Consider the following 25168-nt stretch of genomic DNA (forward strand, 5'->3'; position numbering starts at 1 on the left):
TTGGAGAAGTGCATGCAACACTTAAGCTTCCCTTTTTGGAGAAGTTTGGTCTTTGTTCAGTTTTTAGGTTGTTCTACTGCCTTCTTACACAAAGCAAAAAGGGATAATGGGGTTGATAGCGCTCATCTGCCTGAATGTGTAGCAGATATACTGGGGAAACCCTGGCAGGAGAACAGCTCTACACAGCAACTTATGTCTCCCACCCCTTCCAAACCAAAAGTCCAAGGAAATTAAATGAATTTGCTCAATTTAGTTGAGAAATACGAGGCTGAACATCAAATAGTGGTTTTTAACACAAATTGGGGATTATTTTTTCAGTTCCATGCTTTGCAGTGTGGAAGACTTTATGATCCTTCTTGAGGTTCCTCAAGGTTTTAAAGAATCCAGGCAGGGTTTGTCCAGACACCAAGGCGCAATTGCTGATGGTGGGAATTGACAGTCTGAGGGTTAGTAGTGTCCAAAAAACTATTTGGGAAAGTGGCTGCTTGTGAAATATGTTGCAGGTGACTGGAGTAAGAAGCCATATCCCTTACTAGAAGCAGGGTTTCTTTATTGAAACTGTTGCCAGAGCTGCCCATTTGATATCTGAGCTAATGAATTCACTCCATCTCATGGTTTAACTGTTGTGGCTGGTCAGTGTATGGTTTAGCAGTAGCTGCTGGCATTGTTCTTGGCCTATTGGTGCTGCCTTCCCACCTGTCTCAACCTTGCTTGAATTCCCTAGTTGTTCTTTGTGTATGTCCAATTTTATAACCCAAAAGTGCAAAGCAATCTGCTCTCCCTGCTTGTTTCGAAAGCCTACAATCCCTGCTCGTCATAGGAACCCCTCCTGGAGCTGTAAACTCTGGAAAGGCTCCAGGTTCTGCCTAGATTCCTGTTCACCCCTGAACCTGGTATTTGGAGTGTGTCTTTGTCCAGGGACTGTGCAGACTAGGATATGCCAGTTGTATTCTTCAGGTCTTGAAAAATATCTGGAGGTGATTGAGGTGTCAAATGTGGGTCAAACCTGCTGGATTAGTTCTTGGGATCCTCTTGTGAAACCAGGCGGCAAAAGAGTTAGTTTCATATGGCTGTCTTGTCCAGATAGTCATCTTTGGTAAGGGCATGCAGTGTTGCTAAAATTTCAGAATCGGTAAGGTTGGAAGGGACCTCTGGAGATCATCTAGTCCAACTCCCCTGCTCAGCAGGATCACCTAGAGCATGTTACACAGGGTGGCGTCCAGGCTGCCCTTGAAGATCTCCAGAGAAGGAGACTCCACCACCTCTCTGGGCAACCTGTGCCAGTGCTCTGTCACTCTCACAGTGAAGAAATTCCTCCTCATGTTTAGGTGGAACTTCCTGTGGTTCAGTTTGTGCCCGTTGCCTCTAGTCCTGTCGTGTGGCACTACTGAAAAGAGTTTGTCCCCATCCCCTTGACACCCTCCCTTCAGGTACTTGGACGCTGATAAGATCCCCCCTCAGTCTTCTCTTCTCCAGGCTAAACAGGCCCAGCACTCTGTCCCTTCAGGCACTTTGTCCCTTTGTCCAGGTCATTGATGAATAAGTTGAACAGGATGGGACCTAGTACTGAGCCCTGGGGAACTCCGCTAGCCACAGGCCTCCGACTAGACTCCATGACTGAGCACAAGCCTAAAGCAGGAAGCATGTAGCCTCTCTGCTATCACAGAGAAACACAAGGAATATGCTGGTTATGGAGCAGATCTTGGAGCCTAGGCATTGGCATCTGCGCTGCCCTGAGTCTGTCTGGCCATGGCCTTGCTTTTTCTGTGCTCGTCCGTGCTTCTGCCTTGTTCTTTCCCAGAGGAACAGAATCCTTTTGCACTGAGGTAACAGAGCTCACATGGCCTTTTGGGGGTGATTGTTAATATCTGGTGACTGTCACCAGAGAGTACGTCAGGGTTTGAGTTCTAGATACTGCCTTTTGCCACAAGTATTCACTGAAGCTTGAAGTACCTAGAAACATGTTTGTATAGACCTTGGAAGTCTGGGCTTAAATCTAAACAAGCGCCAAAGTTGTATTTGCTATAAAAGCATTTGAGAAAAAGATAAATGTGTAGACTGAGGAGAATTGGGCTTGTTAGTGTATTACCAATTGGATCCATTTCAGCAGAGTAAACCCACCAAAGGAGGGATGTCTAGGAGGCATCCAGCTGTGAATGTATGAGATTAGCTGATGAAATACACTGCTCTACACATGCATTGTGAGCCAGGTAATAGATATAATACCTGCAGAGAGAAGAGTTTGGAAGGAAGGAATTTAGAAACAAGAATGAAATGCCTACCTTCTTCATCTTGACATCTTTCCTCCAAAGGAATAAGGGAGGCTTATTAGACGTTTGAAACCAGGCAAGCTACTTAGGAAGTGCAACATGGAAAGGGAAAGAGGCGCAGGATGAGGGAGGATGAGGGGCTGTCTGGTCTCCTGAAATGGAAGGAGCTGTGGTATGGTGGGCCAAGACCTCCTTGAGGCTGACACATGGAGATGCTGAGAAATCAGGATCCCTAGGAGAAGTCGATGTAAATGAAAGGATCGGCATAGAAAGGATAGTAGCAGAGCTGTCTGCAGGGTTAATATTCATGCTTTCTATTTCTTAAATTAACTGAAGGTACTCAAGAGGGCCAGAAACAAATGGTGAAGGACAGCTGTCTCAGATGAGAGTTGCTGACTCTCTGGTGTTGGGAGGATGAAAAAACTGCCTTTATTTTGATCCTCCTTGGTACAGTGAGAATAGTTTGGGGCTGCTTGTTAGCTCTTTATTTGCTGATATTTCATTGGGATGAAAAATGCCACAATCCTTATGCAGATCACAAAGCTGAAAGAACAGTGGTTATTCCTGCTTAATGCCGACCACCAAGGTTGTCCTACAGTGATATGCTCTTACCCCTTTCTTCATGGGGCTGAGCTTTGTCTGTACCATTGGGGTTTCTTGTGGGTGGCAGTTTTGGAGGTCTTTGATCTCCCTCCTTTCCTATTTGCCTTAGGTCTGACATGAGATATGTTGGTATAAGCTGACAATTCACTGTGGAAGGTTGGAAAGTTCAGAAAGGCTGGTCCTCTGTAAAAGTGAAAGGGAAAGGACAGTGAGATTTGGTTTCAGCGATTAGGAGAACTCTAGCAATTTTTAAAGTTGTGCATCCCTGGCTGAATTGACAATTGACACTGAAAGGGGGAAAAAAAATCAGTAGTGGAGCCACCTCCAGAGAGAAGGAGTAGCCTTAGCTTAAGAGCTCAGGGTTGTAATATGCTAGTGTACTCAGGTGAGGCCCACCTGGATGGTGTTGCAATAGGAAGCAGAGAGAGGGCTTAGGAGGGCTATAGCAAGCTGCTGGGGGGGGGTACTCAGTCCAGATCCAGTCTCTCTTGACTCTGCACCAAAGTGGACTGTGGTACAGAGGTAGCTGGCTCCTTCTGGGGAGAGATTTTCTGTGCTGAGGGAAGGATTTGTGCAAGTTTTACAAAATATGTACTAGTGGAAAGGTGAGAGTGACATTGGCCTGTCATGGCTTTGAGTGTGTCTCTTGCCTGATACCACTGATAGCCAATTATTTAAGCTGGTAGCAATTTCTTGTATGCCAAGTGAGGATTAAAGAACATCAGAGTAGATGGGGGTCTCAGAGCATCACTGCAGAAGCCCGAGGACTGTATGCTGGCAAGGTCTCTCCTGCTATGGAGACCTGATTTGTGGTTTCTGGGGCATCAGAGCTTGTCTAACTGTACTATGGGAACCTGCAGACTTCAGGAGGGGAACATGTGGCTACAGAGTTGTCTGAGGTCTAGCGGATATTATGTTTCCCAAAACACACATACTTGGAACTGCAGAAGCCTTTCCTCCCTCCTGTCTACCCTGTGCACACTGAAATGTTGTTTTTTCCCTACCCTCCCAAGACAACAATGACATGAAAGTGCTGTGGCCTCAGCCAAGTATGAGAGGCATTGTATAACTCATGAGAATTACTTGTACTGTGGCAGTGCTTTTGGATACTCAGCCATGACTGGGATCCTTTTCTCCTATATATTGTGCAAATTAGGAGGAAAGCACAGGAACAAGCAAAGGTGCAATCTGACAGAGATTTTTCTTTCTTTTTTTTTGGGGGGGAGGGGTGGGGGCAGGCTCGTGGCTGATGCTGTATTGGTGACAACATCAGAGTTAGACTTCAGAATTTTCTCTGCTGGAAGAGATGATTCCCTTTCAGTGTGTTGCAGCTGTGGATTCTAGTTGCAAAGTGATTCTGGTTTAAGGTATTTCTGCCCTTTTCCTCTTTTGACTTTTTTTATCTCAGTGGTGTGACTATATTTTGCTTGCCTTGGAGGTTGTGCAGCAAATGAGATTGGGAAAAGAGTCAGAATAGTTCCCTGATACCACACACTACAGATCCATAGTACAAGTCCATATCCACAGTACAGATCAAGTTGGACTAAAGTTAAGCTTGTATGCTGCTGCTTCATGTAATGTGAATCCACAGCAGGCTGAGCTGGTGGAATAGCATCCTCTGAAACATGTCCTATTTCTTCCCTAGTCATAAAGTACCCAAATGTCTCTTAGTGAATGATCAGGTTATTCACTGTACATTCCCTGAGTGAACTGCATAGGGTGAGGAATGAGATCTGTCCTTGGCCATGGAGTTAGTGCTCAGATTAACCAACACAAAGCAAACTTATAGTTGAATTTTTCAAATTAGGTAAATCTCAACTTTTCAGCCTGATCTAAACACCGAGGAGTTTATTTGGTTAAAGACATGATTTTATTTTGCACAAATAAAATCAATAGAGGCACACGTGCACTAGTATAGTTGGTCCCTGTTCCCATAGGGAACTAGGCAAAGGACACAGCTCTTTGACAGACCTGATCTGGTGGCTACCTGCTCCAGAAAAGAGGAGGGTTCCTTATTCTTCTAGTCTGTTCCCCCTGGCAATCTCTGAGTTGTCTTAAGACTGGGATCATTTGCAACTATTTTCTGCTGGCTTAGTCTTGTCCCGTTTTAACAAGCTACAGCTCTTCCAGCATTTGGAGCACTCCCTCTAGGAGCTAACACCATGCAGGCAGGAGCAGAGTGACTGGATGCAGGGAGGAGATGGCCAGATGGAGAAGGGAGCTCTCAGCTAGTGTACCCCCAGCTCAGCCTGAACCTTTCAGTTCCAAGGGCACTACTCCCTTGCTGGGACTGTACTGCCAGCATTCATACAGCATCTTCCAAGGGGAAAAATGGGATCTGGTTCAGGCCTGGCCATGCAGTCACATTGCTTTCAGTGCACAGTCTAGAGTCTGTGCTGGCTTGATACTGTTCGCAGAAAGACGGACAATGCTTGGTCTGGCATGTAGTCTAGCATGACTGTAACTGTCTGCTCCGGAAGGAGCTGGGCTTAAACCACAGAAAAATTCCATGTACTGTCCTGTTTTTCCTAGCCCGGCAGGAGCTATAGAAGAGTGTTCAGGAGCAAACCAGGTAACACAATCTAACTTTCCACCTTCATGTCCTATGTTAAAGAAACCCATCAGCCAGCCATCAAGGTCTCTACAAGGTAACAGCAGAGGAGGGGCTTTTCCCAGTGTGTTGGTTATATGGTGCTTTCATGCTGTACTTTAGTACTACCTACTTTTTCAGACTTCTGGTGTCCTTGAGCAAAAGCTGTCAGCTGGCCTAAACTGCTGTTTGCTGTGACATATGTCTGTTACAAACTAGGTTGCAGCCAGTCTTCACACTTGTGACTGCGTTTCAGCCTAGATTTGTTGAGGTGAGAGGTTCATGGTCAAATGCAACATGCCTGTGGTTGAGCCCAATTTAGTAGTCACTGTTGTGCAGCTTAACTAGGAGCCTTGAAATTCTTGTGTCCAGCCTGTGAACCAAATATAGATTATAAAGGGACTAGCTTGGACCCTAGCTTGGACTCTAGCCTCTTCTTGTCAGCATTTGGCATACTAGACTTTTTTAAAATCTCTTGAGGTTTTTACACCAAAAATGGCTACCCCAGAAAAACTGGTAGAGCAGCTTTTCCCCAAGCCTGCTAACTAAAAGCAAGTGTCTGGAGTAAAGGAGCTGGTCAGAACACAGGCTACAGTCCAGCCCTGCGGTTTGCCACTAACCACCTGTTCCCAAAGCAGATGAGACTACAGACTGCAGGGCCCAGCATTCCTTCCCTCTTGTGTGCAGGCTTTAATTAGCTTAGTGACAAAGAACTGCATGCTGGGACCTGTAGTTGTAGGCCATGTTTCCAGGATTGCATAGGAACACAGTTAAGTGAAAAGCTAGTCATGGAAGAAGCCTGGATTTGGCATGTCCTGGACTTTCTTTGCTAAGACACATCAGGAATAAGATACCTGACAAAATAATTTTGGAAGTCTCTAGCAGTTGTTCTTGCAGATGTAAGAGCTGTCAAAACTGTCTTAGTAGGAACTGCAACAGGCAGCTGATGCCTGAAACCCTAAGCTGTGATTGCTGTCAGGCATGTTTCAGGCTAGGCAGGGCTTATGCAGCTAATCATCCAAATGAGCCAAAGGAAACATGGTTACCTCTGCCTCTTTCTCTGAAAGTGAAAAAAAGATAAAAGGGAAAGCTCCAAATTAAATTTCCATGGCATGTTTGCCACTTTGACTGAAGCCTTCCACACCTTTGCACATCTCTTAAGAGCAGAAGTCATTGTGGCCTGTGGATGCAAACTGCAATTGTCCAGCAAATAGAACCATTGATGTTGGCTGCTGAGGTGATAAAGGATATCTGGATGTATGTGGAGGGAATCAGCTGGGCTGGCTTCTCATGTTAGCTTTGGGAGTGTTGCTTTGAAGTCTCCAGATCCACAGGTTGTCAGCAAGTGAAAAATGTGCCTTCAGGTCTGAGCTCTGGGCGGCAGTTCAGGTGGAGATGCTGCAGGTGGTTAGCATCCATAGACTTGTGACTAGCTTTCTGGCCTTCCATGGAAGCCCTGCATTTGCAACCTGGCTGGCAAACTTCTAAGCCTGTTTTGTCAGGGGCTTTCTCTCCTTGGTTTGGGTGAATGCAGCAAAGAGAAGTGCTTCCTCCAGCAGGAGCTGAGCTGATTAACAGTGCAGGAGAAGGGTGAGTGCTTACAAAGCACCTTATTGTGTTTGGCTCCTGGAGATTAGTGCTTCCCAGCAGGCTTTTGAGCTGCTGTTTGCTTCCCTCAGCATTTAACAAGCTGTCAAAGGGTTAACAGGAGCTGAGATATGTAGAGGTTGGTTGTTTAGGTTCCTCCCCCGACAAAAGGTGGAGCCAGCACAGCTCTGGTTGCCCTATACATATGTATATAAATACATACTTACAGGGAGTCCAAGACACCTCAGCTAGGTCTTCTGTTAAATGGCAGGAGTACCTACTCCCTCCTTCCCTACCATGGTCATCTTACAGTGCAGCGGTGCCAGGGTCTACCAGCCCCATCCCTGCCAAGCAGTTGTTCTGGACTGCCAGATTTTGGACCACCAGCACAGAGGTGAGATGCAAGGCTTAGCTGTGGGGAGAGGGTTGCCTTTCAGATAGAGACTGCCAGAGACTGACTAGCTCCTCAGGTAGTTAGAAATCTGGCCTGGCCCCTCATAGGAAGTTAGTTCTTTACTGTTCAGGAGAAGCACAGTGTGTCAGGGCACTGCTTCTAGAAGCCTTGACCAACAAGGGCGGGTGGATCTGCCGGGATGTGTACCTGACTGAAAGAGAGAACTTTGAAATAGATCTTACCGTGCTGGGGCTTATCAGCCAAATCTGAGCATAGGGCTGTTTCTTGTACAGCTATATCTCTAAATCCTGAACAGAGCAGGCCTCTTCTCTGCTGCACTGTGCTGACGGTTTAAAGCTGAACACAACAAAGTGCTAACTAATTTGGCGATTTTTTTTTTTAATGAAAAGTGCCTTATGAGATGTTCTGATCCTCCATTATAACATAGTCAAGTACTGTTCTCCCAGTACCACCTTTAACTTAAATGTCTGGTGCATCTCCTGGAAAAGGCAAGTCTTGATTTAAAGATTGTGAGTCACGGAAGATTTGGGAGTTTCAGCCACTCGGTTTGTGCTGTAAATGGTAGTAGGCATGGCCCCAACACCCAAGAGCTGTGATGAGTGGGTACTCTTCATGGTAAGTAGTCTTCTCAGTGAATTAGTGTGTGCAGTTTGGCCCTAAATGTGCGAAATTCAGTGTTCCACAGGAAAACGTAGCCTGATTTCCGCTACTGGCACCTCCATTTGTCATTTTTTAGGCATAGTTAGAAATATATGTGCATGTATCTGAAAAAGCCCATGGATAAAGTGAGTTTTATTTCATTGTATTGTTAACAATCTTCAGTGAAAGAAAGTGTTCCTCTTTACTATCCCTGTTTAATAAGTGGCTTAAGAGAAGATTTCAAACACATGAGCATTTTCTGCATTGTTTAATAATCTGGGGACCATTCAGACAGACTTGTTTTGGGATATTTAGTCAGAGAGCTTTTGAAAATGTCCCCAATGCATACCCCATTCAGGAGTGGCCTGTTGTTCATGCCTTGCAGATAAGGTGGCTGTGCTGCTATTGTGTTCACGTTCCTGGGAGTTTTTGGAGAGCTAAGCAAAGTTAATGAGGTGTTAACAGCAGGAAGAGGTAGGCTTCTCTGTTGATGGGAAGGAAACTATTTGTAAATTGATCAGTCTTCTTGAAAGTGTAAAGTTAAACGTGGACCTTACTGGCAAGTTGAGGTATTGGGGGGGGCACTTTTCTTGAATCCAGTGCTTCCTCACACCCTTACCCTTTTAACTAACTGGTTAAAGAGGCATCTTTAAAGTATTGCATCAGCATTAGGAAATCCTTTCTCTCTTCCCAGTGCTATCTGAATAGACAAGGCTAAAAAGAGAGCAAAAGTGGAGCAATGTAGTGATCAGGCTGATGGATGGCTAATAGCAGGCTATGACTCATTGAAAGATATCATGAGTTTGGTTTTGATTCAATCTTTGTAGTGTGTGATGGGCTGAAGAAGCAGACAGGCGAGGTGAGTTAAAAGGAGGAAAGTGATCAAGGGCAACAGTGTTGACACTGCAGAGGAGCAGGCAGGACCAGATTGGGTTTGGCAGAGCAAAATGAAATCTTCCTTCTCTCAAGCCTGTATGGACTTGTGCCTTCTGTGGGACCTCACAGGGACAGAGCAAGCCATATTTCACCCCTGCCACTTCATTTCTGAGTCCTGGCTGGGCAGAGAAGGCAAAGATGAGTAAAGTATGGTCTTCAGGTTAGATATGAAGTGGTACTGAACTGCAGGAGGAGGTTTGAGGCTCGTTTCTGTAGGGAGAGATGTCAGAGATGCATGCTCTCTCCCAGAAGGACGTTTTGGGTCTTTTTCAGAAGACCCTTAAGTAGGGAAGAAATGAGATATTGAGGGTGTTCAAAATAAGGCATTAGGAATGCCGGATGCCTGGCTCTGCTCTAGACAGTGGGAAATGTACTGTGGCAGGATGTCTTGCAGAGACTGTGATGCAGAGTGTATCTTGGTCACATCATTGGCAACCATGAATTTCAGCATTACAGAGGGAGCTGTGGATAAGCCCTGCTCTGAGCACTGGGCCTGGGACCATTGTTACTGCTGGGCTGCAGGCAGGTTCCATCTTTCAGACCTTGATGCATTGAACTTCCCTAATTGAGGTAAATCATCTTGGCTAATTGAGACCAGGTTGACTTTTATCTGAGGGGAATTAGGGAGCATTCCCATGAACTACTCTTCCAGAATAGGGTCAGTCTCTGGAGGGGTGGCTAGCAGCTGGGGACAGTAATTTCTTCCAGATATAGCTACCCTAGAATAGGATGTCTGTCAGAAATCCAAGTACAGATGTAGTTACAAGACCTTTTAAGAACAGGATTATTCTTTCCCCCACCACACATGAGGGAATAAATCAACTTTTGTGTGCAAGCATGTCCAGAGATAAACACTAAAGAATCCTCCTCAGCGAGAAATCTTTCCTTTATCACTTGGGATTTAAATTCCTAAACTTTACCTTCAATGTAGCAAAATACTGATGGGCTTGGGGTTTTTTTGTGGTTTTTTTTTTTTTTTTTTTTTTAAGAGAAATCTGATAGTTGTTCCTTTACTCCAGTTTTATTCGACTCTCGTCTCCTGTGTTGCTGTGCTATAGTTAGCACTTACTATGAGTGAATTATTTGTCTCCCATATAGCTCTACATTCAGGAATCTGTTCGTTCTAGGAAAAGGAAATCTGATGTTTCAGTAGTATGTTTGGGATCCAGAACAGATTCCCTAACTAGATTTTCTCTTGCATGTCTCAGACTAATACCAGCAGTGCTCACAGAGCAAGATACCTAGGAGGTGATACATGTGGTAACATAGTGTCCTTTCTCTCTCTGGGAGTAAAAGCCTGTAGGCTTCCCAGAGATACCTGCTGCATGATGAGGGGCTCCCAGAGCCCTTGGCCAAGCTGCACAAGGTTGAGATGACATTCTGTACACAGCTAGCAGAGGAAGCAAGCCAGCTATTCCTCCTGGTCTGTAGCTCTTACCCTCATGTTTTATTCTCTCCTCAGCGTGGCACAATGAGGCGACGTTACGAGGATGATGGCATCTCCGATGATGAAATTGAAGGGAAGAGGACGTTTGACCTTGAGGAAAAGCTCTCCACCAACAAGTTTAACTCCACCTTCGTGGTGTTCATGGAAGGCAAAGGTCTGTGTTTGCCCCCTTTGGGGCTGCTGTGCTGCAGTGTATGCTGCTGGTGCCTCTGTCCAGGCAGCTGCTGTGGTTAGCCAGTTCTTCAGCAAGGCATGGTGTGTGAGATGACCTTCCCCTGAGTCTTTAGAAGAAAGCTATCAGTGGTCATAACTGGATGTACTCTTGTACATCTGACTACACCCAAAGCCTCCCTGACTGCCAACCTGAAGGGTGATTACAAGGCAGTTGTGATAATAAGCCTTCCCACTGTCATATATTTTATTGCCGTTTACTCTCCAAACCTGTGGTAACTCTGGCTACTGTTTCCACTGGTTTTGTGGGGTTTTTTCTTCTGTAAACTGCTAATCCAAGGGTAGCAGTTGAGACGGGGACATTTCTGCTTGCTCCCCTCCAAGCTTTGTTTCAGCCTCCAAGCAGCTAGAGGCAATGTGGAGTATACTGATGGAGGTATGGCTCCAGTCTACTATGCCCTTGGGCCAAGAGGCTGGTAATGGGGAGTTCAGGGGGAGGGGAGGCAGGAATGACATGGAAGCTGCTCAGTCTGCAGTGCAGTGAGCCAGTCTGCAGTGCAGTGAGCCAGTCTGCAGTGTTGTAGGCTTACTGGGACACATGGCAGCCAGGAATGAGAGCATTTGCCTGGATCAGCACCTAAAATTGCAGCCACATGTCTGCTAGATACTTAATTCAGAATACATGAGATCTCCCCGCTTCCTTTCACCACACATACAGCTCAGTGGGATGTCTTTTCATCACACAGCTGGTGTAAATCCTTGTGAGGATTTACTGTGAGGGAGGAGAATTTTGTTAAGATCCCTCTTGCTCAATTATGAACTTCCTAGAGAAGTGAGGACCAAAAGTCTCACTGTTACCCTGTCTGGCCCAGCCTGTTGGAACAAACCCATCCTTCCTGTTATGCTTGTCTCAGGGTTGTCAGTAGAATATACCATGCCACAACTGGGCCGGAGGAGTTCTGGTACCTCCGAAGGATAGTAGAGCCTGGTTCTTTGCCGTTTCTGTTTGACTGCCTAGGTTTGCCACAAAAATGAAAAGGTTCTCAACTGAACAGGGCCCTGAATAATCTGATCTGACTCTGAAATTAGTTTGGTGGGGGCAGTGTTGGACTAGAGACCTTCACAGATCCTATCTAACCTCTGTTTATCTATAATTCTCTGAAGAAGTCTTCCCTAACTTTCCTGCTTTTTTTCTTCCCACACCAGACTTCACAGTTGAATATATCCAGCGGGGTGGCCTCAGAGACCCTCTCATTTTCAGGAGCTCCGATGGCCTGGGGATAAAGTAAGTGTCAGGGGCACAAAGAGGTGGATGTCTCAGGTCTGGTTTCTCAACTTTCTCTGCGTTGGCAGGATCTGATTCTGCTAGCTAGATCTGTGCTCTGTCCAGCTGATGTGACTCTGACCTGCTCACCTGCTTAGTGTGCAGTGAGTAGAGAAAAGCATCTTCCTCATTTATCCTATTCTTGCTAGTCTTTTTGTTGGGCTTAAATGAAAATACTGAGTTGGCTGTAGGTGACCACAGATCAACTGAATGACAGGCAGAGCTCACTGCTGCTCTCATGCAACCCCAGGCTTTGTTTCTTGCCTCCTTTTGGAGGTGAGGAATTTTTTGTTCCCCTACTTCTGGCATTTTCTAGAAGTCCAACCTGGTCTGCACAACTTGGTTAATTCTAAACTGTCAACTTTAATTGGCTTAATTGTAATCAGAAAAAGTTTACTGCTTTGAGTACAAACTCTTGCAATCAGTACAACTTTATACCATTCTCTGCTGTTCGTAGAAGTACGCTATGAGTGGTAGGTCTAGTTTTGAGGCATCTAATACTGCATCAAAACACTGCAGCTGTCTTATACAAAGAACTGAACTGATTCAGAGTCTCTGCTGCGTTAGTGGTTTTTGTTTTTTAGTAAGTGCAAGCATTGGAGGAATAAATTTGTCTCAGCTAACTGTCAGGGCTGGCATCAGCAACACTGCTCTTAACTTCCACCACTGGCAATGAGTGGATGGGCAACATCAAATCCAATGCATGCTTCATTACTGTAGTCTGGTAAATTAGATGAGAGATTGTGCCAGGACCTGTTTGAATTGTGGGATGACTTGGGAGGGCATAGATCTGCTACTGAGGATTACAGTGTGGCTGAAACTGAATTTCTCCTGGATTTTTATTGTTTCTCTGGTCAAGAGCTGCTTGAATGGCTGCCTTCTCATTCTGCCTGTGGCAGCAGTGTTTGTACACATTACTATACCAATACTAACAGTGTAGTTATGCTGTGTCAGTGAAATATGGTGCTTTTATTGGTCTAGTTGTGTCATTTATATTGGGATAACTTGTACCATGAGTCTTTAAAATGAGAGCTTGGATTATTTAGCTTAACGCCTGCTCATTTACCAGAAGTCACTGTACAGAACCTCATACTCTGGAAATGGTATATCCTCTTCCTAAATCACCTTTCCCTCCCTAGCCAGAAGCCGGGCCCAGTGTTTCGCCTCAATATTCAGTCCAGGCCTGTGCTTCAGAGATCTGGTTGCACATTTTTGCTGGCCTCTTGTATCCAAGAGGCAGAAAGGAGCATAGTGGCATCTTCAGGGTGCCAGCTGAGGGATTACAGGTGGGAAGGGTCTGCAATCATAAGTGCGTCTTGGTTTTTTAGCAAGATGTTTGTCCCGCAGGATGCCAGATCCGGACTTCAGCGTGAACGATGTGCGACTGTGTGTCGGTAAGTGTTTCCCATTGTCCCAGCACTACAGTCCACTTCAGTTGTGCCCTGGCCAACTAGAAATGGGGAGAATCTTTGGGCTTATCAAAGCTAGAAATCTGGCTTGGTTGCTCCCCTATTTTGTAGTTGGTTGAACCTGAGGTGTCCTTTTACAGTGGATCACAGCTCTTAACTGCCTGAGGAGTCTAGTTTGACTTGAAGCAGCTTTTATTTCAGTGTGGGTATAGAAGAAGGTGAAGTTATAGGAGAGGCCATTACATGTGTGTGTCAGGTGGGTTCTTTGGAGAAGGAACCATGTCTCCTGGAGTGTCTCTTCTGGGTGCCCTGTTGTATGCAAGAACAGTTCCAGTGATGGCTGTCTGTCCTGGCAGGGAGTCGGCGGATGGTGGATGTCATGGATGTGAACACGCAGAGGGACATAGAGATGTCCATGGCACAGTGGGCACGCTACTATGAAACGCCTGAGGCTGAGCGGGAGAAACTCTACAATGTCATCAGCCTGGAATTCAGTCACACCAAACTGGAGAATCTGGTGCAGAGACCTGCTACGGTCAGTAGAGCTCTTCCTTTTGCAGGAGTATCCTTTCCCTTGTGCTTCTGATCATCTATTCACAAGGTGCAATCTGGCACCTGAATGCAAGAGGAGAGTGGCTGTTCATAACACTCATGGGCTTGGCCAGGGGTGTCACTGCTGCACTCTGGATGATGCTGGAGATGATCCCGAGTTCAACTCGCACCTCATCTGCCATAGCTGATTTTGCAGTTGGTTTGGGACTGCTCAGCCTCTGCATCCCTCAGCTAGAGTTATCGCAATTAAAAGATGTGCAATTCTGGAGATGTCTTGTTTGCTATCTGTCAGCAGTTAGAGAAATGGAAGTGACTGCTGAGGAATATTAGAGTGAAGTAACCTGCTCCTGCTGGCCAGGGATCAAGAACAGGTGTGGAATTTGAACATGCACACCTGAATTTGAATAAAGAGGGCCAATTTGTCCTTGGCCACAGAGAGAATTGTGGTCAGGATGGGGGATGCTGACTCCTAGACTCTCCAAGTTAGCTGATTCCACTGTCTGCCTAGACCCTGGATGTCATCCAGTCTGGGCCTCTTTTCCCATTCCATGCTGTGCACTGAACCAATGTGATGTTTGGTGCAGAGCCCTGTCCTGCATGTTGTAGCAGAAATCTACTCCACTGTAACCAAAGAGTCTGGGTGGCTGGAGGAAGAGCAGGGTAGGGGCAATTTGCTCCTAAATCAAACAGCATTGCCCAGCATTGAGGGTAGAAGAGGCCAAAATAGGAAAGGCCAGGGAAGCAGACCTGGAAAGAGTGCAGGAGGCTGTTTGAAGAATGTGAGATTGGCAGGGGGACATACATGCTCCTACTGAAGGGTTAAAGGTGGGATGTTTTAGCTGGGCAGCCTGAACTCCCTCTGCAGTCAATGGAGAGGAATGGGCAGCTCTTTTGGGTCCATTCATTTCTCTCTGTTAGCTATAGAGCGAGCTTAGACATCTGTTTATTGTGGCTGTCCTGAGGTTGAGCAAGTTGTATCCCACCCTGATAGATGGTGCTCAGCACTTTTATGTAAGCCCAGTGCAGAGCAGTTCCTGCCCAACCCTTAAGTAGAAGATCAGCATCCCATGGGATCTTGCTGTGGTGTTTTGCTGCTTGTTTGCATTCTGAGGCTTTGTATGCTGTGACTGGCATCAGAACAGCTGGTCCCAAATATATTACATCTGGAATTGTACCAGTGGTACAGGGAAGCTGCTTACTGGGATGTGCAGGGCCAACCAGACTGGGAATATTAGGGCCACTCAGCTAACACCAGGGCCTCCTTCCTTCCCTTCCTTGGTCCCACATTTTATTGCAGGTGTGCTCTGAGCTGAGTTTACTGGCTATCTATGCACAGCACCACAATGGCTTTGGCAGGCGCAGTGCAACCCTGTAGCTTGCAGGTGCCCCAGCCACATAGGAGCTGTGGGCTGACCAGGCAGGCAATAGGTATTTAAGCTTCTAGGACTGTTTACGGGCAAGGGGGAGCAGTTCCCTTCTTACTTGTATTCATGTCTCCCACCTTTTTTCTATAGGTAGATTTGATTGACTGGGTTGACAATATGTGGCCCAGGCACCTCAAGGAGAGTCAGACAGAGTCTACAAATGCTATCCTGGAGATGCAATATCCCAAGGTGCAGAAGTAAGTGACTTATTGAACTGTTCCAGTGGTGGCAAGGGCAAAGGATCTCACACAAGAAAAATGACTAAGTACAGCAACTGGTGCTGGGGAGAAGTGGGAGGAACAGTCCTTTCTTTTTATTTTCCTAAGTGACACTTGCGGAGGGCACTGCAATTTGGTATTTAAGCCCCTCTAAGCACTGTATGTGGAAGGGTAATCCTGGGACCCCTAAAGGTATAGGTAGGGCAAACAATTTTGAGTCATCTGGAGTTGTTGAAGCTCTCAGATATTACCTGTCCTAATCCCTAGGACAGACCTGTGACAGCTGGGTTCCTAAAGCTGCAAGAGTGGGTGAGGATGACAGCTCTCTTCTTGCCTAGGCTAGGTCTGTTTGTGGGGATGTGGTATAAATGCAAACTGTTCTGCAGGTCATCTCCCTGCAGCTAAAGTGCTTAGCAGTGCAGTCTTTGGCTTCTGGTGCTGCTCTGAGCTGTTGGGCTGGGTCCAAGCAGCCCATTCCCTTTGAATACACTGCATCTGCTCTAAAAAGTGGATCACTGCTCATTTTCACCTTACAATTTTCTCCTTGTTTTCCATCAGATACTGTCTGATGAGCGTCAAGGGCTGCTACACAGATTTCCATGTGGACTTCGGTGGCACTTCTGTGTGGTATCATATCCACCGAGGGGGAAAGGTAGGAAGACAGTCCCTATTGGGGCAACTACAGCTGCTTTAGGAGAATGGGGTTTCAGTGTCTTTACTTGTAGATCTTTCGGAAATACAGGTTGACAGCAAATAGGAGTTTTTCCACCATAAACTTGTTTATCTCTGCCTCTTAGAAGTAGTTCAGACTGTCAGAGGTCCACCAGGCTCTAACTGAAAATCTGTGTTGTAGAGATGATGCTAAGCAACACTCGAAGTTTAAATGACACAGAATACAATAACTATTCATACAGTGCTTTCAGCTTCCTAGAGGTGATTTGGCTGCATGATTGATCACCTCTTGGTGTGGCACAAACAGCACAGTGAGAGCAGTAGACAGGAAAGGAAGTTCAATACAAATGATGGCCTCTCCAAAACCTTATCTGTATAGGGGTTTTAAATAGCCGGCATAAACATAGGGAGTTGTCTTAAAAGTGATCTCAAAAGCAAAGCAGAAGCCTTGGAAAAGGAAGTGACTGACAGGACTTCAGTACAAACCCCTTAATTGTTTTGAGGGTGGGGGGCTGGTAGTTTGGAGAGGTATGTGTATTGGTGAGAAGTAGCTCTGAAACACTCAGATCTGAGCTTCTAGGCTGGAGACATTTCTTATAACTGAGCTTGGCCCAAAACATAAACGCTAAACCCTGGACCCCATCGAGTTTGGGCACATACAAGGATACAGCCTTCACCTGAGTGCTGTTTGCCCCCCAGCTGGTGATTTCCACTTACGACTATATAGGAACCTTCCAGTGTGCCAGTATCTCCAACCTCAACTGTGTGTGTGTTGTACTGGGGTCTGGCTTGGAGGAAATCTTGTCTGTAAGGGAATCTAGGAAGGTGTTGGTTCTCTCACTTGGCCTTAAGCAGTGTGAATTGCACCTTAAGCCTTTCTTATGGGTGGGGATGATGCATTTGTTCTCCTGACCTGCAGGAAACAGACATGGGTGCTATAATACTGAAGGGGCTAGCTAATACTTGAAAGTGCTACCTGGGGAATGTGACTTATACTGCACTAGGGAGCATACTCATATTCAGAGCATAAAACTTAATCAGCATGAATTCTTTGCTGGAAAAACATCTGTGGATTATGGATGTGGAGGGAACTTGTGTGTATAAAGCTGTACTCCAAGTAGAAGGGAGAGCAAACTTAGGTTTGCAAAGGGCCGGGGAAATCCTTGGGACATTTTTTGCAGCAATCTGTTTCTAGTGACTTTAATGTTCTAACTGCATTTCAGAAGGGAAAGAGAGTTGTATGTGAACCATCAGTGCTATGACCACATGGTGGCTCCTAGACGTTTGCTACAGCAACTGTTTTTATACCCAAACTTCACTCTTTTGGGGTACACTTGCACAGTCACAAGCATCTATGCAGAAGTTATTGCTTGGCAGCTGAGTTACGGCAGTGTACTGTGTACATTCAGCCTATCTGGGTAGAGCAGAGGGAAATGGGTTTGTTTGAATCCCCTCTGACACCCTTTGTTTCAAATTGAATCTATGGTTTAGCTTTACCACTATAACTGCGTGAAAAGCTCTCACTTGAGCTTTTGCTAGCTGCAGTTGTCAGCTATAGTGTAGTCAAGGAAACTTTGTTCCACTGTTCAGGGTGATTGTTTGCTGCGCTGCTCCCATAGTAAATTTGAATCAGTGTAGTCAGAGCAGCTAAATCCTCTAGCAGCTGCTTAGTTTGGTATTGGCAAAAGCTGAGGGAAGTGTCATGTAGTGCAGAATTTGCTCAAAGGCACGCCCTACCTCTGTTACCTAGTGAAATGCACTGTGCTGCTAACTTAACCCTTATGAGCAAATAGAAGAGATTTCGCTGCTTAAGGTTAAAACTATTAGCCATCTACAGCCACATTTATCAAGGGGTCAGGCTGGAAGGGAACAGGAAAGAAAAAGGCTGCTTGTGATTATGGACCTGATGGGGACTGGATAGCTTCTGAGAAAGGAAGCCATGGACAGTCTTCAGGATTGAGTCCTTTCTTTTCTAACTGCTTAGAAGGAACTTTACAGTTGAAGACGGTGGGCTGAGTGGGCTCCCTCCGTAGTCAGTAAAGACAGCTCTCTAGGAGGGAGAAAAAAAAAAAAAAAGAAAGAAAAAAGAAAAAAAGAAAGAAAACATGGCTATCTGTCTTGATCAGGTCCTGGGTAATTGTGTCCCATCTTTCTCCATTGACTTAGACTGGGTTCAGAGTTGGCAGCAGAATTGGCCCCACCTGAGGAATCTGTCTGGATGTGGGGGAGTTTTCTCCTCTCCCTACACTCCTTTCCTTGCAAAGGAGATGCGTCTCAGCTCACAAAACTGCTAGGCCTCCCCAGTGATTTTGAAGGTGTGTGGCTCAAGTGCTTTCCATCAAAGAATGGACTAATGCAGGATGGGGTCTCTGAAGAGTTTAGCTGGGAGACAGATATCTACCTGACACTTGCTTTCCGTGGAGCCAGACAGAGGCAAATCTTTAATTCATTTGGGGCTTTTAATAACATGACAGCATTTCCAAAATACCTGAGTAAATATCTCCTCTGGAGACTTCATTGGACTTTATCTCTTGGCATTGGTCTTAGAAATAATGCCTTATAGAGCATCCCAAGTTCAGTCTATACGTGGTGCTCAGTGTGTCAGGTTGGGAAGGCCCTTGTTCAGCAGCTTGCTCTCTCAAATGGGATAGCCATTCAGTTTGCTTTACAAGAAATTACTGCAGGCTTGCATCTGCTATGGGATCGGGAGAGGAAGACATTTGGATGTCTGGAGAGAAGCAGGAGTTTTGGGAGAAGCAAGGGGGTGGTCAGTAGCTGTTAATTGTACAGTGACTTAAGTGTATTTTTTTTACTGACAGATCTTCTGGCTGATCCCTCCTACGCCCCAGAACCTGGAACTCTATGAAAACTGGCTTCTCTCAGGGAAGCAGGGAGACATCTTTCTTGGGGACAGAGTGTCAGAGTGCCAGCGAATTGAGCTCAAGCAGGGCTACACATTTGTCATCCCCTCAGGTACAGCAGGGTGGACAGTTGCATTTTGACCTTTGCCAGGATAGCAGTGAGAGGCTGAAACTCATGCTGGCATTTGGAGCAGTGCACACTGAGGACAGAGGCTGGCGCAGGGCAGCACAGCTGCTCTGCTTCCTTGGTCTGTGTTGTAAAACCTCTACAGAGTTACATCCAGGTTGTCTCTGAAACAAGAAAGGGAGCTGGTGTATGTGTTTAGGCAACAAGGTGAGACAGTCTGCATTGTCTGGAGATGGGATAACTCGAAACCATAGAGCTAAAGTGAATGTTGGAAAAGCCCAAAACCTGGTAGAGAGTTAGGAAACAGTAATATGGAGAGGTTTGCAGATAAGTGCCTGGCAGAGAGCTTTGGCAAGGGGACTTTGAGGCTGGGAATAGGCAACATTCTCAAAGCTCCGAGCTGACAGGCGTTAAGGGAAGGAAATGGAACACTGACATTTTTGTTTGTCTTCTCCTAGAGATGTCTCCATTTTGGGGATGGTTTGCTAGAGCAAATTAAGATAAAACTTTGGTCTGACTTGGTTAAGCAAGCAGAATAAAATGGAGATCATCAGTAGTGTCTTGGATATGCAGTTAATACAGCGTTGTGCTAGAAAAGAGCAAAGGCAGAAGTGGAGAGGCATATGAAACAGCAGCCTGAGTTGACTGTTTGCAAGGTCTGTCTCATAGCCTTAAGGACTCTTGGTCTGGACCTGAGACAACTGTAAAATGTTGTACTCTCACTATGGAGTACTCTCTTGTGAAGAGAAAGATTGTTGGATGACTTTAAGAACTAAGTCAACTCCAGCATAAAAAATGTGGCCTAAGACTGCCTCAGATGGCAAGAGGTACTGTAACCTGCTGTTTCTTCTCTGACAGCAGTACAAAAATAAGTTACGTTGTATATGCATCCTTCTGTAGCTTACAGCAGGACCAAGAACAGAAAGAGTTACACAAGAGTTACTCATTTGAGTCCCTGTAATGTAACTGATAATTCTGTTGAATTGAGTGGCCTTGCCCTAACTCATGCTGGAGTTTACCAGATATTGGGCTTGTCAGCATTGCTTAGCATTTCAGAGAGCAGAAAGCTGGGACTCAAGTTACTTTGAGGTGTGTGGTGGTTGGGTTTAGATTTGGTGTTGTTGTTGTTTTGGGTTTTATTTTTTTAAATTACTGAACAGATGAACAATCTTTGGACAACTTTCTTGTTTTCCTTGCCACTGGTGTATTTAGGCAGCCAGGAGACAATTTCCTAGTGGCACTGGAATGGCAAGGAGCTATGGAGAGGAGGTAGATAACTGGCACACTTGCCACCATGGGAAAATATAAAACCAGATCCGCAAATATACATAAGTGCCTAAAGACAGGCCCTGTCTAGCTTTTAGATGGATAAAGTTAACAGTAAGCACATTCCGGACATTTAGGCTCCTTTTGGCAGAGTTAGGGCAATTAGACAATTGACTTGGAGCCATATTTTAAGGTGAATTGAATCACCTTCTGTAGGTACCAGTCTTGCTCTATTCCCTATGGAGTCTAACTAGACTTACTAGGACTAGATATCAAGCTAAATTTAAGTGAGGTACAGCCCAGCACTAAATGCCTGACCACACATGAAATAAGTGTCAGGTTCTTTAATTCCTTCCTGCAACTGGTGAAAATGTTGGCAGGGAGGTGAGGGAATGAGCTGGGTGTTGAGTAATTCAGGGCGATAGTGAACACACCTTCAGGAGGGTGGACACTGCTGCTGGGGTAGGTAACACAGCAACATCTGTTGCTCTTTAAAGAACTGTTTTCTGTGTGGGTCTAGCCCAGTGCATGTCTCCTACTAGTGCTGACTTACGTAATGAGGGGTCAATAGCTAGTCCTTATGTTAACAGATAACCTATGGCCTTCCACACAAGCAGGTTGGTTTAGGTCAGAGAATGGGCTGGTTATCCAAATATTCATGAGAATGTGATTAAAAAGTGTGTAACCCTCAGGGTAGAGGAGTATGAAGGTTGTGCCAATCTGACAGCTCTGCTCTGAGTATCACAGTTTGTAAGGGGTTACAAAGGGGCTGAATAGAAATAAACATCAGTTGTGAGTGTGAGAGCTTGACCTCATCTAGTTACTCAGAAGGACTCTTCAAACTCCCCTTTCTCTCTAAGGTTGGATCCATGCTGTGTACACTCCCATGGACACACTGGTTTTCGGAGGCAACTTCTTGCACAGCTTCAACATCCCCATGCAGCTCCGGATCTACAGCATTGAAGACCGCACACGGGTAAGAACCTGCAGGAGAGCTGGGGGCATGTGGCCTCCTTGAACAGCATTGGGAGGATGCAGCCAAGAGAGATGTTGTTCAGGAAGGCAAGGTGAATCTCACTCTGTAACAGATCTTTTGAACTCCAGCTGTCTGGAAATAAGATGTCCCAGCTGCTAAAAAGACAGGCTGGAACTTCAGAGGATGGACACGAACCAAAGAGCCCTAAGGCTTTTTAAGTTCCTTCATGCCACTTCCAGTCTGGTAACAGGCTTCTGAGAGGGTCTGGAAACCTTACAGTAAATGTGGTGAGGATCTCCCCTAGTCTTCCTTATAGGAAAGAGGAAGGCAGCAGCTTAGTGGTGGGAGTGCATCCCATGCATTGCCTCTTCCCTTACCCAGCTGCTTGATTTCTGTTGCTGTTTGGTGTTCGTGATAGACATTGATGTGATAAAGATGACTGAAACTAAAGGCTTCCTGAGGTCTGGAGCTTCAAACTAAGAAGCATGTGTCCTCACTCTCTCATTGCAGAGAGATTGGTCTTGCAGCTTTCAGCATCTGCAGAGAAGCCCCAGAACATGCCTGGGCTCTGCAAACAGATTGTTGGCCTCTCTGAAGCAGCATAGGGCACTGCAGTTCTGCAGCAGCCAGGGCTGATGGGATGTGTGCTGCGCAATTTGGTTAGTGTTCGGGTGTCAGACCCTCAACCAGAACTGAGCTATAAGAAGAGAGAGCACGTGTCTACTCCAACTTGGGCTCTGTAACCTTGGGAAAGTGCAAGGCAGGCAGCACTGATGTAACAGAGCCCTGATAGCCCAGTGATTTAGCAGAGTTCTGGTAGCCCCTCTCTTGATGGAACATCCCTTTCCCACCTACCATACATATACTGATGGATACTGTGCTAGGGCTTGGGAGAAGGGCTTGAACTATTACTTTCAGCTAAAACCTTGTGTGGCACTGACCACTTTGTCTTGTGCTAATGAGAAGGAGCTCTGTGGAGAAGTAGAGAGCCACTATCCAAAAAAATGAAGCATGAAGTGTTTAATGGCTTGCAAGTAAGTGGTGCCTGGACTCTACACCTAGTGCTAATATCCTTCCACGAGAATTACTTCAGACTACCAGAAGCATCAATTGATGTTGTTACACATGTACGTGCATTTCCTGCCTCCCAGGAGAGGATCAGTCTGGCTTGAGGCAGCAGTAATAAGAGCTGTCTCTGTGCAGCCCTGTGGTGAAGAGGACCCAAACTTATCCCTGTTCTCTTGCCTCTTTTGCAGGTACCAAATAAATTTCGTTATCCCTTCTATTATGAGATGTGTTGGTATGTGCTGGAGCGCTATGTCTACTGCATCACCAGCCGCTCGCATCTGACCAAGGACTTCCAGAAGGAATCGCTCAGTATGGGTAAGCCCTCTGTTCTTTGTCTGTTCCTTATCCCTTCCTCACACATGTTGAAGTACTTTCTTCCACCCCCCTGCTCAGATACCATCTGTCTTAGCAGTACAGCAAGCAGGAGAAGGCTATGCAAGAGGAATTCAGGACCATCACTTCCTTAACTTCACAGGGTGGTTTCTTTGCGTATTTCCTCTATTTTCACTGTTCACTGTGTTGAGCCCTCAGAGGGGAAAGTGGACTGGCCAAAGGAGGTGTAACTTTGTGCAAAAATCAAAACTAGCTAAGCTATTGCTTCCTCCTTTACCTCTGTGACAGACTAAGATCCCTGCAGCTGCAAAACTAGCATGAAAGTCACTGGCCTTGCTGGTACACATAGGGCCTTTAACAGAAGAGTGGGAGGGAAGCTGCAGTAACCACATTGTGCTGTGGGCTCCAGGACTATAATGTTTTCTTGCTGTTCAGAGCCTTCTTGCAGGCAGAGTTTAAGGTGCTGTGATAGAGGGTATATACAAGGAAGTGCAAGAGCTCTCTTACAGAAGGAAGTTTGAACAGCCAAGGCAAACAGGCCTGTGCAGAAATTCAAGACATGATTTATCACACATGATTTATCACAAAGACCCTTTTAGAAGGAGAGTGCTGGATTGTCTCTATCCTAGGCCCTTGAAGCAAATATGTCCTTCATATCTAGAGTGTAAACATTGGCTCCTGGGCAGCCCTCTTCATAACCAGAGCCTTTCCAAGGCTTTCAGCTTCTGTCCAAAGGGTACTAGCAGATGGAAAAGCTGTCCTTTTCCTGCAGCTCCCTGGAGATCACACCTCAGCTTCTGAGGTTCTTGTTTTGGGATAAGCTGGTTGTGTTCTGCCAGAGGCCTTCAGTACCTCCATTGCCTTTTTTTAAACCATGGAAGAGCAAGGAGGAAGAATTAGTACAGAGACCTGAAAGGAAGAGAGCAGGATAGCCCACTTCCCTTCTAGTGTCAGGGGAGGGTGCCTTGTCCATCATACACAATCAGGTTCAAAGACCTCGTGGTCATCTAGTGAGTCCACATTCTCTTCCTCCCCCAACAAAGGCAGGTTTAAGGTCCCAGATCACTTCCAGGAAGGGACGACTGGACATCTGGGACCTTCCCAAAGTAAATCTAATCCAGAGCTTTGCTGTTCCCTCCTCTAAGAGATTTTCCTGAGGTTGGTGCCTGGCCTTCTCTTGAAATTAATTGGGAACGGGAAAGGATTTTTAATAATTCTTTGCTAGCAGCCACCTGCCCTGTCCTTTCTCTGGCCTTCTCTCTCTACCTATTTGTGGCTTCAGTGCTTCTCCAGTGACTGAGGAGATTCGTCTAGAAACTGAACATCTCTTGTAATTGCCTACCAGCTGTGCTCTTCTCACTGTCTCTGTTGTGACAGATATGGAGCTGAGCTCTTCAGACTCAGTAAACATGGAGGAAGAGGAGGAGGAGGAAGAGGAGGAGGAAGATGCATCAGGGAAGGAACCCAGGCGACCAGTCACAAGACGGTCTGTTCTTACCAGCCCCATAGCCAATGGTGCCAGTGTGGACTATGATGAACTGGGCAGGAGCTGCCGGAGCAGTTTGGTGGGTCTGAAGAAGACCCCATCTATAGACTCTTCTGACTCCAGCCGGGGTTCCCAAAATGGCCAGACCTGGGACCCACATGGTGGCAGCCCAAACAAAAGCAGGAAGGTTCACCTGACGCAGTTCGAGCTGGAGGGGCTGCGCTGCCTCGTGGACAAACTGGAGTCGCTCCCTCTGCACAAGAAATGCGTCCCCACTGGCATTGAGGATGAGGATGCCCTCATCGCTGATGTCAAGGTATGTAAATGTGAGGAAGCTGCAGGCACTGCCCTTCCTGCTGCCTGTCCTCAGGTTGCCAGGATGCGTTTGCTTTGCCATGACTTCAGAGATGGGAAGGACTTTTCTCCCAGGGAAACTCATATGTGATCCTGATTGTACCTCAGGCCCAGTGAGGATGACACATCTGCAGACTTGGGGTTGTCTTTTGCTGTGTGAGGCCAGTGAGACACCAGCTGATGCTTAGAGGCAATCCTCCCTTTGAACAGTCAAAGGTGGATTTTGGGTCAGAGATAGAAGGAGCAGTATTCACTCTTTGCCAGCATGGCTGAAACACCTGTGGTGAGGTCCTTTCGGCCCTGTCTGGGTTACTAACAGATGTGATGCACTAATGTTCACTTGTGACATAGTTTGTTTTCTGTTCTGGCTCTGACCTTCTCAGGCTGCTGGTCACTGGAACTGTTGGGGCTCTTTTTTTTTTTTTTTTTTTTCTCCCCAG

General features: G+C 46.1%; 1 protein-coding gene across 3 annotated transcripts in view; it reads left to right on the forward strand.

The window, feature by feature from the left end:
• The window catches only part of KDM2A (lysine demethylase 2A), a 56294-nt gene that overhangs the window by 13135 nt on the left and 17991 nt on the right, over window positions 1-25168 (forward strand). For all 3 annotated transcript variants that reach the window (XM_062576315.1, XM_062576317.1, XM_062576316.1), the window contains 10 exons: window positions 10503-10641; window positions 11865-11943; window positions 13330-13376; window positions 13748-13926; window positions 15458-15564; window positions 16144-16237; window positions 19077-19230; window positions 21372-21487; window positions 22744-22870; window positions 24266-24690. In XM_062576315.1, coding sequence (XP_062432299.1) covers window positions 10503-10641; window positions 11865-11943; window positions 13330-13376; window positions 13748-13926; window positions 15458-15564; window positions 16144-16237; window positions 19077-19230; window positions 21372-21487; window positions 22744-22870; window positions 24266-24690 — 1467 coding nt within the window. The remainder of the gene's footprint in view (window positions 1-10502; window positions 10642-11864; window positions 11944-13329; window positions 13377-13747; window positions 13927-15457; window positions 15565-16143; window positions 16238-19076; window positions 19231-21371; window positions 21488-22743; window positions 22871-24265; window positions 24691-25168) is intronic.

This window comes from Rhea pennata, chromosome 5, assembly GCF_028389875.1.
Source record: "Rhea pennata isolate bPtePen1 chromosome 5, bPtePen1.pri, whole genome shotgun sequence".
Taxonomy (NCBI): Eukaryota; Metazoa; Chordata; class Aves; order Rheiformes; family Rheidae; genus Rhea; species Rhea pennata.